Source organism: Thalassophryne amazonica, chromosome 5 (assembly GCF_902500255.1).
Source record: "Thalassophryne amazonica chromosome 5, fThaAma1.1, whole genome shotgun sequence".
In the NCBI taxonomy this organism is placed as follows: Eukaryota; Metazoa; Chordata; class Actinopteri; order Batrachoidiformes; family Batrachoididae; genus Thalassophryne; species Thalassophryne amazonica.
The window spans coordinates 29,724,181-29,739,269 of NC_047107.1; the positions used below are offsets into that span (position 1 = coordinate 29,724,181).

The following is a 15,089-nucleotide window of genomic DNA, read 5'->3' on the forward strand; positions in this document are numbered from 1 at the left end:
CTTACAACGTTCTGACTGTAGTATTTTCTGATTGCTGATTCACTGAAAACCTTGCACCTGATACGTCACCTGCGTGTGAAGAGTTCAGAGAGAGTTCGAGCAAAGCTTTGGAGCTTGTTTCTGAGTCGGCTACTGATGCGTGATAGAAAGTTTTGGTTGACAAGGTAAGCCAATAAATAGCCTAACAAATTGAAAAATCTATTATCTAATAAAATTTGGTCCCTTGTCACTATAGACGTAGCCTAATCATTCTAATTGTGTGCTGAAACAATAGGCTACAGACTTCAACTATTTGCAAACTAGGTAATTTAAAGGACATATCATATGTTGTTTAATGTCCTGGTTAGCAAGTATTCATGATTGAAAGTCTGTCTGTGCACACGTGCTGAAAACGTGTCGTCGCTGATGCATTTTATTGATAATTGTTACTGATGGAGAAACTGAAGCTTTTGAACCACTGTGAGTGTGAAGCAGTTGTGTTGAAATGGTTCAGTGTTTGAAGCATTTGATACAATTAAATATGGCGACATCTGCTGGCCAGTCTCTATCATAGCACTTGCATGGAACAATGAAATAGTCAGGTAGAGGTGGAACGAAGTCACCATCAAGTCACTCTAAAGTCATGAATCAGCAAGTCCCAAGTCAAGTCTCAAGTCAGCTTGCGAACAACTGGTGGTCATTAAGACTTGAGACTTGACAGTCATGACACTCACAATTAGTGTCCTCAGTTCCCAAACGCTTATTGAGTGTTGTTAGAAGGAAAGGTGATGTAACACAGTGGTAAACATACCACTGTACCAGCTTTTATGAAACGTGTTGCAGGAATCCATTTCAAAATGAGCAAATATTTGCACAAAAACAATAACGTTTATCAGTTTGAACATTAAATATTTTGTCTTTGTGGTGTATTCAATTGAATATAGGTTGAAGAGGATTTGCAAATCATTGTATTCTGTTTGTATTTACATTTTACATAACATCCCAGCTTTATTGGAATTGGGGTTGTATAAAGATTTGTGTCCGTGTTAATAATTTTATACTTTTTTCATTGTGATTTTAAGGTTACTGAAGTTTAAGTGCGATAGCTTTATTGAAGGTGTTTGATCTTAATAATTTAGGAAAATCTGTAAAATATCTGTTTTCTGTGTAAAACCTATAATGAAAACTTATGCATTTTTTCCCCACTTTTGAATTATTATATTTGACTTTTTTAACACTGTATAACTGCTATTGTGGTACACAGAAAATACTCTTAATACATTGTGCGCACACATAAACAGGTATAAACCGTGCACTTATGTTACCATGGACTGCACTTATTTTGGACTTTCATGGTCAAGTGCTTTTACAGAGATGCCTCACATTCACTCAAATGAAATGAAATGAAGCTTAATAAAACTTTTCTGCAGGGGAACAGCACTAATACCATATTTCCCATAATGCATTTCCAGTTTCCTTTCAAATCACGGCACACTTTTTCAGTCACTTGTCTTGAAAACATTAACAACCCTCTTAAAAGAGAATGACACATGTTGCAGTCTGAACAAGTCTTATTGATGCAAATTTTCACATCTATAGATACAGATAACTAACTTTTTACGTTTTTATTGGCCAGTACCGATAGTCTCCCCATGCAATTGTGCATGGGGAGAAATATATTTCTTTGGGTTCTTTGGCCCTCAATACTGCATGCTAAAACAACTTTTTTTGATGTTTTGCACACATAGCCGTAACAAGCAGGCAGTGAGCAGCCCTCACTCACCAACACCAAAAAACCATCTAGTGACAGGCACCAGAGGCCTTGGGATTTAGTCTCCTTGTTAGAGCATCCACCTAACATGCCTGAGGTCATGAGTCCACTGCTGGACAGTGAAGTGTCAAACACAATGCAGAGGGCTAAATGCTGAAGTACACCAGACATTTAGGTAGGTAAGGTACTACAGGGGTGTAGCATTGATTATTCCAGGGCGAGTGTGTAATCTTGGATAGCATTATTTCTGCTGCTGTGCCACCATTAGTTTTTTCAGAGCAATTTCAGACAGAAAATCTACAGAAAATTAAGGTACTGAACTGCTGTCGCTGACTCCAGCATCAACAAATTTACTTCATAACGTAGCTATGGATGTGGTTTTTGGTCACCACTCTAATTTACATCAAATTCAAGGTCTTTTTGGACTTGTGGGAATGGCAAGCAGATACGTAGCTTGTAACAGGGCCCAGTTCTGAGCACAGGATTTTTCCAGTACGCAGGAACTAGTTCTTGCAGTGGGAAACATGTAATAGGATGTTTATTCATGAGCTGGCCTCTTACTACATATGACTTTGTGCCTCGATCCCCTTCAAACGTAATCCATGTAGGCTTGCACTGTATATATGTCCACTTGAAATTCCTAAAGCTTCCATAGGTGTGGAATGGGGGTACCTCTTCCTCATGTTCCTAACGCTGGTTGTATTTTAACACCCAGTCTGTGATCTCCTGCCCACCGTGGCATACAGACTGATGTGTCTTGATTTTAATCAGTTGTTTGAAGAGCATATGCTCCATCTGATGAGTTCACATTCACAGTGAAGCAGAACGTGAATATATGGATTCACGTCTCCTTAAATTTCAGTGGGGTAGATGAAGCACTTTCAGATCATTTGTCAAAAAGGATGAGGGTTCTCCAGTGGGATTTTTATTTCAGCAGTCATTAGAAATACTACGTGCACGCATCAAACTCTGCTCAGCTCAGTAATTTAGTGTAGTGTGCCTAGATAGAGTGGTGACATAATGAGTCGAAAAGTCACGTGACTCCTGGTGCCATCTTGGGTTCAAAATAGCGTTCGCTGTTAATCTGTCTGAAAATCCAATTATTTTATTTACAAACCCTGGCAAAAATTATGGAATCACCGGCCTCGGAGGATGTTCATTCAGTTGTTTAATTTTGTAGAAAAAAAGCAGATCACAGACATGACACAAAACTAAAGTCATTTCAAATGGCAACTTTCTGGCTTTAAGAAACACTATAAGAAATCAGGAAAAAAAATTGTGGCAGTCAGTAACGGTTACTTTTTTAGACCAAGCAGAGGGGAAAAAATATGGAATCACTCAATTCTGAGGAAAAAATTATGGAATCATGAAAAACAAAAGAACGCTCCAACACATCACTAGTATTTTGTTATACCACCTCTGGCTTTTATAACAGCTTGCAGTCTCTGAGGCATGGACTTAATGAGTGACAAACAGTACTCTTCATCAATCTGGCTCCAACTTTCTCTGATTGCTGTTGCCAGATCAGCTTTGCAGGTTGGAGCCTTGTCATGGACCATTTTCTTCAACTTCCACCAAAGATTTTCAGTTGGATTAAGATCCAGACTATTTGCAGGCCATGACATTGACCTTATGTGTCTTTTTGCAAGGAATGTTTTCACAGTTTTTGCTCTATGGCAAGATGCATTATCATCTTGAAAAATGATTTCATCATACCCAAACATCCTTTCAATTGATGGGATAAGAAAAGTGTCCAAAATATCAACGTAAACTTGTGCGTTTATTGATGATGTAATGACAGCCATCTCCCCAGTGCCTTTACCTGACATGCAGCCCCATATCATCAATGACTGTGGAAATTTACATGTTCTCTTCAGGCAGTCATCTTTATAAATCTCATTGGAACGGCACCAAACAAAAGTTCCAGCATCATCACCTTGCCCAATGCAGATTCGAGATTCATCACTGAATATGACTTTCACCCAGTCATCCACAGTCCAAGATTGCTTTTCCTTAGCCCATTGTAACCTTGTTTTTTCTGTTTAGGTGTTAATGATGGCTTTCGTTTAGCTTTTCTGTATGTAAATCCCATTTCCTTTAGGCGGTTTCTTACAGTTCGGTCACAGACATTGACTCCAGTTTCTTCCCATTCATTCCTCATTTGTTTTGTTGTGCATTTTCGATTTTTGAGACATATTGCTTTAAGTTTTCTGTCTTGATGCTTTGATGTCTTCCTTGGTCTACCAGTATGTTTGCCTTTAACAACCTTCCCATGTTGTTTCTATTTGGTCCAGAGTTTAGACACAGCTGACTGTGAACAACCAACATCTTTTGCAACATTGCGTGATGATTTACCCTCTTTTAAGAGTTTGATAATCCTCTCCTTTGTTTCAATTGACATCTCTCATGTTGGAGCCATGATTCATGTCAGTCCACTTGGTGCAACAGCTCTCCAAGGTGTGAGCACTCCTTTTTAGATGCAGACTAACGAGCAGATCTGATTTGATGCAGGTGTTAGTTTTGGGGATGAAAATTTACAGGGTGATTCCATAATTTGTTCCTCAGAATTGAGTGAGTCCATATTTTTTTCCCACTGCTTGGTCTAAAAAAGTAACCGTTACTGACTGCCACAATTTTTTTTCTTGATTTCTTATAGTGTTTCTTAAAGCCAGAAAATTGCCATTTGAAATGACTTTAGTTTTGTGTCATGTCTGTGATCTGCTTTTTTTCTACAAAATTAAACAACTGAATGAACATCCTCTGAGGCCGGTGATTCCATAATTTTTGCCAGGGGTTGTATTTATTCACTGAAAATGTCGGGTTGTTGTGCATTTGGACGCACAAATAGACACAAGGGCTTCAAGATGTTCAGATTCTCTTCAGATCCGAACAGAAGAAAAATTTGGGAAAATAAAGTCAGCTGTGTGGGATGGAAGCGACTTCATCATCAAAGCTTTGAGAGGTAAATTTATTGTTCAGTCCCATGTACAGTAAAACCTAAACCATCATTGTATAAACTAGATATTCGCAGTCACCAGACAAAAAAAGTCGCAAAGTATTTGTATTGTTTTCCATGTAATAAACACCGTATATAACAGATTTTGAACAACAGATTTTTTGCTCGCATTGGATAAAATGTTCCATCTGATCGCAATGTATTTCCATTAAAACCCTCGCATGTGGGACTGGAGTCATTTCCTTGATTAAAAGTCCGACTGTTTATTTTTTTGCACCGTGCTCAGACTTGGAGCGTGCGCGGCAGGCAGCAAGCAGGCAGTGAAAGTTGTCAAAGCCGGCTGTGATTTCGCACTTTTCTGCTTTCAATCCTTCGGCTGCCATCATATTATAATAGTATTTGCAGTGTGTGCACTGATTACAAATGGATCAGAAAAGTCCGCATTTACACCACGAAGTCTGTAAAAGAGGAAATTGTACATCTTACTTTTGATGTGGAGGTGATGACTGTAGAAAGAAAAGCTTGTGGAGGGTCAAATTAGTCCATAATAAAGCATAATTCAGAGACAAAGAACTTTAAAGCTGTCACATGTCATTGCATGACATGGAGTTAGGCTGTGCAGCTGCATAAATCAGGCTTTAAATTAATTAAATAAATCATTAAAAATTGTAAATTTAGGTAAATTTGATAGCTTAACTATTTTTTATATTTATTTTGATAGTACCTGTACCTGGATGTGTTGCTGTATGTGGTTAAATGATTTAAAAAAATGTTGCAAACATTAAAGGTTCATTCAATAGTTCAGCGCGTGGAGCGGCGCCATGTTCTGAGTTGACGTCACTCTCTCTATCTAGGCACACTAATTTAGTGACATCAACATTCTCTTAACACATCGGATAAAAGTTACGTCAGTGTCAGCAATGTGAGAACATCAGAGTCCTGTCTGAGTGCGTGACACTCCAGGAGATTTTACCTGTTCCACAGCCGTGGCAGATGCTTTTGGGTTATGTTTCTTTCATCAGTACCGAATAAGTGTGATAAATTGTTACAATCATAAGATCTCTGCTGCATCAAAGAGGTAAAACATGCAGTGGAGCAATCAGTCCATGTCCCTATCAGCAGTATCAGCCTGGGACCAGCAGCTCTGTGCAGCAGAGCTGGTCCGTGCACTCCCTCTGACACACTTTCCAGCTTGACCTTGGAATATGTGACGTGTGTATGCAGAAACGTGTTCACGAAAAAAAGAAGAAGAAAAAACACATACACAGTGTTTTTGATTCTTATTACAGCCTCGGTGCTGACAGGTGCTTTTTTGTCCCAACTAACAGCCTGTTTTCCCCCGTAGCTCTTTGTACACACTGTAGTCTCACACCTCTCTGTCCAGGTTGGCTCTGGCCTCCTACAGGGGTGCTCTGTAACCGCCTCAGTCAGCTCACACATCTGCCATTAGTGGAGAAATAGGAAATCAATAACTGCTCCCATGATTCAGCACTCTTGGCCAGTGTTGCTTGGCTTGTATGCAACACTTTGTCCCTCTGCCCGCTGCCCCACATCTCCATTGTCACTCGTTCTTCTAATCCAATGTCTGCCACTGGCTAGAAAGGTCCAATGACACAAGACAGGTGTACCGAGTTCAGCGTGTATTTATTTCCTTGCACACTGTCTATCCAAGATGCTCAAGTAATAGCGTCGCTTCTCATTGCTGTTTTCGTTGTCCAAGCAAATAAGAGCTATGGCGAGGCTTACTCGTGCTGAATGGTGATTCATCAAGCTACATTACAGCCCATTCCTCATTTCAGAGGGAAGCACAGATGAAAGGCAGCGAGTGGCGCCAGTGGTGAGCACTGAGATGGGATGGTGCCATCTAGTGGACACAGCTTACAGTGTATAATAGCATTCCCATTGATCCTGTTGGAAGTCACACAGAGCCAACTCAGAATTAGAGTCCACGGATACCTTAACATTAATCTGTTTGGACTGTGTGAGGAAACACACATATGAGTTAAAACAGGTTGGGTTCAAGCCTTCTTTTGAGGCAATACTGCAAACCCATTGATCACTGTAATGCCAAGGACTTCTTGTTTCCAGCCAACTGTATGCAGTTAGACGTTCGCCATTTATTAGAAAAGTGCAACACCTTGAGTACATTTACATGCATTTTGAATGTCTTTAGTGTCACAATGCACCTTTTATAGCACCCCAGAAAGAACTACTTTGGACTAACTGCTGTTTATCTTTAGCTCTACAGGGCATCTGCACTGTTTGAGACCATACGCCATGAAGCCCAGCACAGCACCGACTACAAACTCTCCCTGTTTGACCTGCAAACATCCTGCTACCAGGCACTTCAAAGAGTCCTTGTTAGCCTGGGTAAGACCTCTTTCAGTTCTGGTTTGCTCACAAGGTGTCTGTCCTTCCTTATTCTTTTCTCTACTTATTAATTCCAATATATTTTTGTCCCACCTTATCAAAAATCAGCTCTCAGAATTTACATGTTAACACCACAGGTCACCACGACGAGGCTCTGGCAGTGGCAGAACGGGGTCGTACGCGGGCCTTTGCTGACCTCTTGGTGGAGAGGCAGACAGGCCAACAGGACTCGGACCCTTACACCCCAGTAACAGTGGAGCACATTTTGGACACCGTCAATAGCCAGAGGGCTCTGGTGCTTTATTTCTCAATGGCTGCTGGTTACCTCTACAGTTGGCTGCTGGCTCCAGGAGCAGGTGAGGACCAACACACAACTGGATTGTTCAGCAGGTGTTAATTTCCACATGAATGATCAACATTGTTTCTGGTATTTCTCAGTCTTTCCATTCTCCTAGTATATCTTACTTTATGTTGGAGTACATGTTGGGTTACAGGTGATTTTTAGCAAGTTTGTAGTCTATGACATAACCTTCTTGCTGTGAGGCGACACTGTTAACCACTGTTCTGCCGTGATCCTCATGCATGATCTCCCTAATCCTTGGACAAAACTGAGCCATTCTCATTAACCACATCTGCAGTAATCATGACCATTGAGTATCTGCAACTACCAAGTCCCAAACCATTGTTTGTATTTTCTGTGATATTGCACTTGCACAGAGCAGAATTAACCTTCAGAAGTCAAGAAACATTAAAAAACAACAACTTTGGTTTGGACTCAGCAGTGACAAAGGACCCCAGAGGGTTAACATCAGTACATTGTATATACTTCTTACTTTAACAGCCCTGCCATGCATTAGGAAAAAAAAATAAATCCAAGCTGCTTTTTAATGGTTGTATTCATGTATTTATTTATTTATCTATTTTTTATGGCTCATCTGTTCCACTATATATAACTAACAACCAATCAACATATGCACACGTACGCCATCTTGCTGCCTTCACTTGGATTGGCAGTCATCGTGTCACATTGCTCACCACTGCCATAAAACAGACTTCTTATCTATTTTGGCTCCTCCTAGCTGGTAGCATAGCAACCACATGTCTCCTGTCTCTGTAATACACCCACTTTGAAAATGAATGGGAGTTGGTTGCTTTGTCTGTCTTTCGTTGGTAATGTGACCAAGCTTGTAAGCAATGCCGTCCGAATACCCTTTGCTTGGCAAAATACCTAATGATAGCATTTCCAACTGCCAAAGTGTTTTTCTCCATTGTTTATTCTGTAAAATTCAAGTTTTCATGTTGGCAAAAACAGTGCTGATACTGTATGTTCGGAAAAGACTCACCGATATATCAGTCGGACTCTAGTATTGAGGTGCTTTTAAAATGTGCTTTCCATAGTGAAACAGCATTAGTCAGGACTCTCTGTTTGGTCGTTGGCACCATGCTTTCAAAGTGAATGTCCTCAAAAGGATAAATGTCCTCAAAGGTTCTGTTTTGGGCCCCCTGCTCTTTAGTCTTTATATTAATGATCTGCCACAGGTGTGTCAGGGCATGGATCTGCAAATGTATGCTGATGATACTGTCTTATACACACATGCAAAAACTGCTGAACTAGCAGCTAGGAAGCTGACAGCTGCTATGGAAAGAATTATGGAGTGGCTTGACCAGTCATGTCTCAGCCTTAACATAAGTAAGACAAAAGGTATGTTTTTTTTTCTAAAACCAACCAGTGTGTGAGTGATGAAATCATTATAAAAGCTGAGAGGATTGACACTGTGAGGGAGTTTAAATATCTTGGAGTAGTAATTGATTCAAATCTTAATTTTAAGTCACATGTGAAAAAAATGACCAAAACCATCAGATATAATTTGATGCATTTTAGACATACGAGGTCTATTAGAAAAGTATCCGACCTTATTATTTTTTTCAAAAACCATATGGATTTGAATCACGTGTGATTGCGTCAGACAAGCTTGAACCTTCGTGCGCATGCGTGAGTTTTTTCACGCCTGTCAGTTGCGTCATTCGCCTGTGAGCAGGCTTTGAGTGAGGAGTGGTCCAGCCCCCTCGTCGTTGTTTCATTGCCAGGAAATGGCGGAATGATTTGGGCTTTTTTTCCATCAGAATTTTTTCCGAAACTGTTAGAGACTGGCAGCTGGAAACCATTAGAAAAATTTATCTGGCTTTCGGTGAAAATGTTACGGTCTTGGTAGAGAATAAGGAGTGTTACTGTCGCTTTAAGGACGGCCCCCAGCGGCTGTGGGGCGCGCCGCGCTCCGAAGCCCCCGTCGACAGGCTGAACGACCATTTCATTTCTAAACGGATGGCTGTCTGGATCCGTGACCATCGTGTGCCATTTCTCTGGTTATCACAAGAGCTGGACATCAACCATTTTCCGGCAGATTTCACTTTTAACAAGAGATTTTGTCATGGAAAGCCAAGCAGAGGCTTCGCGTGTCACGATGGATTCGCTAGTGGAGCGAGACAAAACCACCTCTGTTTTGGTCTCACAGGATGGCTTTGAGATGGCGTTCAGACAGCTGTCGGTGGTTTTTCCATTGAGTGATTATCCGAGAAATTGTGGATGTGCCAGAACATGTCCCGTGAGGCTTCATCACGGCGTTGCTGTGCGCCATGTAAATAGGATTATGTAAATAGGATTGTGTGAATGTGTTTTGTGTGGATGTGAGTGTATATGTCTGTGTGGGTGATTTGTAGTTTTGCAGTTTTGAGTTTATGTTTTGTGATGTTTTATTATTTATGTTTTAACTGTGATTTGTCAAGGGACTGCAGATGTAAATGAGCTTTAAGCTAACTCTGGTACAATGCATCAAATGGAAACATTTATGTTTTTATTGTACATGGTCCCTTTATAAATAAGACTGACTCAGGTTTAATTTATCCGATACAGATCAATAAAAAAAAAATGTCTTGGTCTGACCGATTCTGATTAGATTCAATCCGATTGGGGCATCCCTGCATATAATGCAACCTGTTTCTGTTCTTTAACACTATAACAACCATAAATCTGCTCAGACACACATGCACGTTGTCAGATTACAGATGATAACAGGCCTTGAGGCCGTAGCTTGATGTCAGCTGCGTGGGTAACAGCCAGCTTTAACACCAAGCGGCACTGCCACCTGCCACTCTGCTGTTAGGAAGTGCCCCCCACCTATTTGTTCGCCCCAAAAGGCGTCTGCCAATGAAGCATGATGATTGAGAGTGACGTAGCCAAATAACACGGCCAGCATCTTCACACATGTCAGCAGGAGAACACTTTGGTAATGAACAAGCAGGACATCATTTCATTCTTTGCATTTTTCCTCTGTGCTCCACTAATGGTTTTTTAAATTCTTCTTCTGCCCTTATGGCTTTCGTATCAGCACATTGACACCAACAAACACACAAGGATGAAGATTAAACCTCAACTCATTCATTACCCTCTGCACACCACCGGTGCACAGGGTAACAAGAGCAATCCCAGCTTTCTGATGTCTGCCAAGGGTTGACAAGGACTCAAAATAAAAGATATGTGATTCACATCGTGACCCGGACTTTACCTGGATCTGGATTCCACAACACAGTGCAATAATTGCATCCTGATCCAGAATGGCCCGACTGATCAAGATGTTTCAATCTGATATTTAATTAAAGATGAAACAAAATAGTATCTTGCTGATCTTGGTTTTACATTGTGATGTGGTATCTGTGAAGCAGCTTTGACGGAATCCTTAAAAGTCTACAAGTAAAATCTTGATCCAGAGTCCAGATCCAGATCACCTCCAAAATTTAACGGAGTCTGCAAAGGCCTAACACCAATGTGTGGTGAAAATGTGGTGAAAATCCGTTAGGTAGTTTTGACGTAGTCCTCAAAATCAGACAAAGTGAAGCGTACAAATTGAATTCCTGATCCGGAATCTGGATCCGGATCACCTCCAAAACTCAGTAGAGTGGCCTGATAATCTGTGGTGCAAATTTGGTGAGAATCCGTGAATTAGTTTTTTTGTTTGTTTGTTTGTTTGTTTGGTTGTTTTTTTTTTTAACATATCCTTAAAATTCTACATAAAGTGAAATCTTGATCCAGATTCTGGATCCGGATCACTTCCAAAATTCCGTGGAGTCTTCCATGGCCTAATATCTACCTGTGGTGCAAATTTGGTGAGAATCTGTCAAGTAGTTTTTTTTTCTTTTCTTTTCTTTTTACATAATCCTTAAAATTCTAAATAAAGTAAAATCTTGATCCGGAATCTGGATCTGGATCACTTCCAAAATTCAGTGGAGTCTTCCATGGCCTAATATCTATCTGTAGTGCAAATTTGGTGAGAATTTGTGAAGTAGTTTTGTTTTTGTTTTTTTACGTAATCCTTAAAAATCTATATAAAGTTAATTCTTAATCCGGACTCCTGATCCGGATCACCTCCAAAATTTAAATTGCAGTACTTTTGACGTAATCCTGCTAACAGACAGACAAATAAATAAATAATAAATGTGTATCGCAGTTGTTATCACTCGTGTGTGTGTGTGTGCGTGTGCGCGTGTGTGTGTGTGCACAAACAGACTTGAAAATGAGTGAGCAGATTTTCACGAAATGAGAAGATTGTTCATTTGGTAACTGTCTCCGGATGATGAACTTTTGGAGCAGATCTGCCAAAACGTCAAGTTTGTCAAAAATAGACTCAGAAAAACACATTTTTCGAGGTTATCGCTGTAACTAGCAGGTCTAAACAATTCAAGCTTCTGTTGATCAGTAAATCATTTGTGATCAGATGGTTTGAATGACATTATAATAATTATATAATAGTTTTATTTCTCCCCGGGACCCAATCCCGGATAAGTAGTTGAAGATGAGTGAGCGAGTAGTTTTATTTCGTAAATGGCCAAACACCATATTTTAAAAGATCACTCCAATACATGAAACTACATGGATTTCAGCAACATTCACCGTAGCTGCCATTGTTCCAAAATATATGCAGCGCAGTGTTATGTGTGTATGCCAGCATCTTTCATTTGACTTTGAAAGGTCAGTGGCTTCAGATCATTTTCTGTCACATTACTCTATGGAATTAAAAAACACAATGTTATTCAAGTCATCTTATCAAGCAAATCCTTCCCTTTTATTTTCACCTTCATGCAAGAAATTAACATAAATGCAAGTTATGAGTTGCGCACACTGTAAACACAAGGTTCTCACAAAACTGGGAAAGGACGGGGTAAATGTTTAGAGGAGCTGCTTTGTAACCACAGGGTCATAGGATCAATCCCCTGATCCTGTGTGTACAGTGAAGTCACACTTGTGTCACTATCAGTAAGGTGGCCTTGAGAATGATTCTTGTTCTTAAGTTGCTTTACCCTCCGTCAGTGTGTGCTTGAAAAAGGAGCTCCTCAGACATATCTGTGGTTTATTGTTCAGCCACTGAGCTTTGTCTTGCTAAAGCCCATGAGTTATTCATGAAAATACGATGTTGTGGTATATTTTTCCTGAGGTTGTCATGCTGTAAAACTCTCATGCCAGCCCACACCTAGTGTAGAGACATTGCTCTAAAGCACTCTGAGTGCTACACTTTTATAGTTCTTTTCCACCTACGCTGGAAAATAACTATAAAAAGGCAGTATATTTATGAAAACTGATTGGGAGACTAGGGATGATTGAAATGATCACTTTTGGTCAAAGCAAATTTCGGGCCTTTGGTTTGGGCCATGGGGCTGTTTTGGTTCAGGCCAAATTGAATAAGGTAGGTGTGAAAGCACCCTAAGATACGATCCATCCTATTTTGGTTTTGACAGTATTTGACAAATATTGGCAGATTCCATCCCCCCTTCAGTTTTCCCTGTAATTTGTACCTTATATTGTCTTCTGTCTGGATAAATGTCCTCACTTGTTCTGTCCACTTTGGAAACCATTGGCACAGACAAAGCTATGTGATAACCACAAGGCCTATCAGAAAATAGACAACTGCTGGCATACTGTTGGCTGTTCTCTGGCTCTCTTCTGTTATAAAAACAGGAAATGAGGTCCTGAACCCATGTCCCATGCCACCAGCCCGGAACATTTGATCAAATTCAGCTCCAAGGCAACCAGATGAACTGAAACCCCCCGACACTATTCTTACGGTAGGGAGGAATACTGTAGAGACTTATGGAGATCTTCAAAGTTCTGAATATTGCCCCAGGCTAAGAAGGAGCCACTCGCTCACTAATCGCTTGTCTGTCACTTCCTGGCACTCCTGATATCCAGCTGGCACGCAGACTGTTCTAAAGAGTCTGCAGTCAGTCATAAAAGGAACCCAAAAAATAAACGTCTATAATGGTGCTTCAGTCAAATAAAATCTACCACCTTGTAATAGACCTGAACCCACACTGATCACATATACCACACCATGTGGATTTCATACAATGTGGTGTGCACACGGAGGCCCACAAATCTACAAAACCCAGCTGTGTACGCAGGCTGAGCTCCGTCTCCCGGTGGGCTCTTTCCGCCCCCTTCTTATGCTCCTGCTCGAATCTCAGCTGAGCGGGTAGCAGATGGTGCAGGCAGCCGACTCTTATCTTTTATTGAACATTATTTGTTTTATTCGTTTGGCTCCACAGATGCACTTCTCTGTGTGACCTCGCTTGCAGCTTTCAATTGAAAGGATCCAATATTCCCTCCTGCTGTGAGCGTTTAATTTAAAATTATTAGAAAAGAAGTGTGCTAAATGCTTTTTTTTTTTTTTTTTTTTGGTGTTCAGCTTTGGCAGCCTGAACTCCTGAAAGCAGTCCGTCTGTTTTTGTCTCTACAGGCATCCTGAAGTTTCATGAGGTGTACCTTGGTGAGGGAGTGTCTGAAGGAGGGTCAGAGTTCCAGGATGGAGGAGGGGGCGGGGGTGTGGTCAGCGGCTCCTCCTTGGAGCAGCACATTGCTAGTGCTCGTGAGGCTTTGGGAGTAGAGTCCTATTACAGCAGGTGAGAAACTCTTTCCATGCTGTTAATGTACCTGTTCTAAAGATAAGTGCCAAACCATTTGTAACAAGCTGTAAACACCACATTGTTACTGTCTTAATGTCATGAAAACAAAATTTCTGGTTCCAGATGAACTCCGAGGTCGAGTGATGTACTCTGCAGCATCTGTCTGTGCATCATTTTTTTTATTCAACATTGCTGCAAGAACTGTAAAAAATACGAGGTCTGTTAGAAAAGTATCCGACCTTTTTATTTTTTGCAAAAACCTGATGGATTTGAATCACGTGTGCTTGCATGAGCCAACCTTGAACCTTCGTGCGCATGCATGAATTTTTTCACGCCTGTCGATTGCGTCATTTGCTTGTAAGCAGACTTTGTGTGAGGATGGGTGTAGTCTCTCGTCGGATTTTCTTTGCAAGGAAAATGGCAGAACGACTGGAGCAGCGCGACTGCATCCATTTTTTAAGGAGCGGTACAACCGGTTTAAAGACGGCTGCACGACGCTGAAATGACCAGATCATTTCCAAAGTGAACGCTGTGGTGATGCGGGACCGTCGCGTGACTGTCCGAGAAATTGCGGAAGAGGTGGACATCAGCACTTTTTCGGCACATTCCACTGTGACAGAAGATTTCGCCATGAAAAGAGTGCCGGTGAAATTCATGCCGATGGCTTCGGCACAAAGCTGCTGACGGGGTAAAAGCACCTTCGTGTTGAAGTCTCACAGGACATGCTGTGACATGCAGTTTCTCGGATAGTCACACGACTGAAAAGCCACTGAAAGCCGTCTGAATCTTCCGAATGGTGGAAGAGGTGGGCATCATTTTTCGGAGTCCAGCATGTCCTGTGAGACTTCAACATGGAGGTGCTTTTGCTCCGTCAGCAGCTTTGTACCAAAGCCATCAACATGAATTTTGCTGCAACTCTTTTCATGGCCAAATCTTCTGTCACAGTGGAATGTACCAAAAAAGTGCTGATGTCCACCTCTTCCGCAATTTCTCGGACAGCCACACGACGGTCCCACATCACCACAGCGTTCACTTTTGAAATGATCTGGTCATTTCAGCATG

The 15,089-nt window shown here is 41.0% G+C and overlaps 1 protein-coding gene across 2 annotated transcripts in view; it reads left to right on the forward strand.

The window, feature by feature from the left end:
* Window positions 1-15,089, forward strand: part of LOC117510249 (tetratricopeptide repeat protein 28-like) — a 450,652-nt gene that overhangs the window by 378,420 nt on the left and 57,143 nt on the right. For both annotated transcript variants that reach the window (XM_034169888.1, XM_034169889.1), the window contains exons 10-12: window positions 6,947-7,076; window positions 7,214-7,432; window positions 13,862-14,024. In XM_034169888.1, the coding sequence (XP_034025779.1) occupies window positions 6,947-7,076; window positions 7,214-7,432; window positions 13,862-14,024 (512 nt within the window). The remainder of the gene's footprint in view (window positions 1-6,946; window positions 7,077-7,213; window positions 7,433-13,861; window positions 14,025-15,089) is intronic.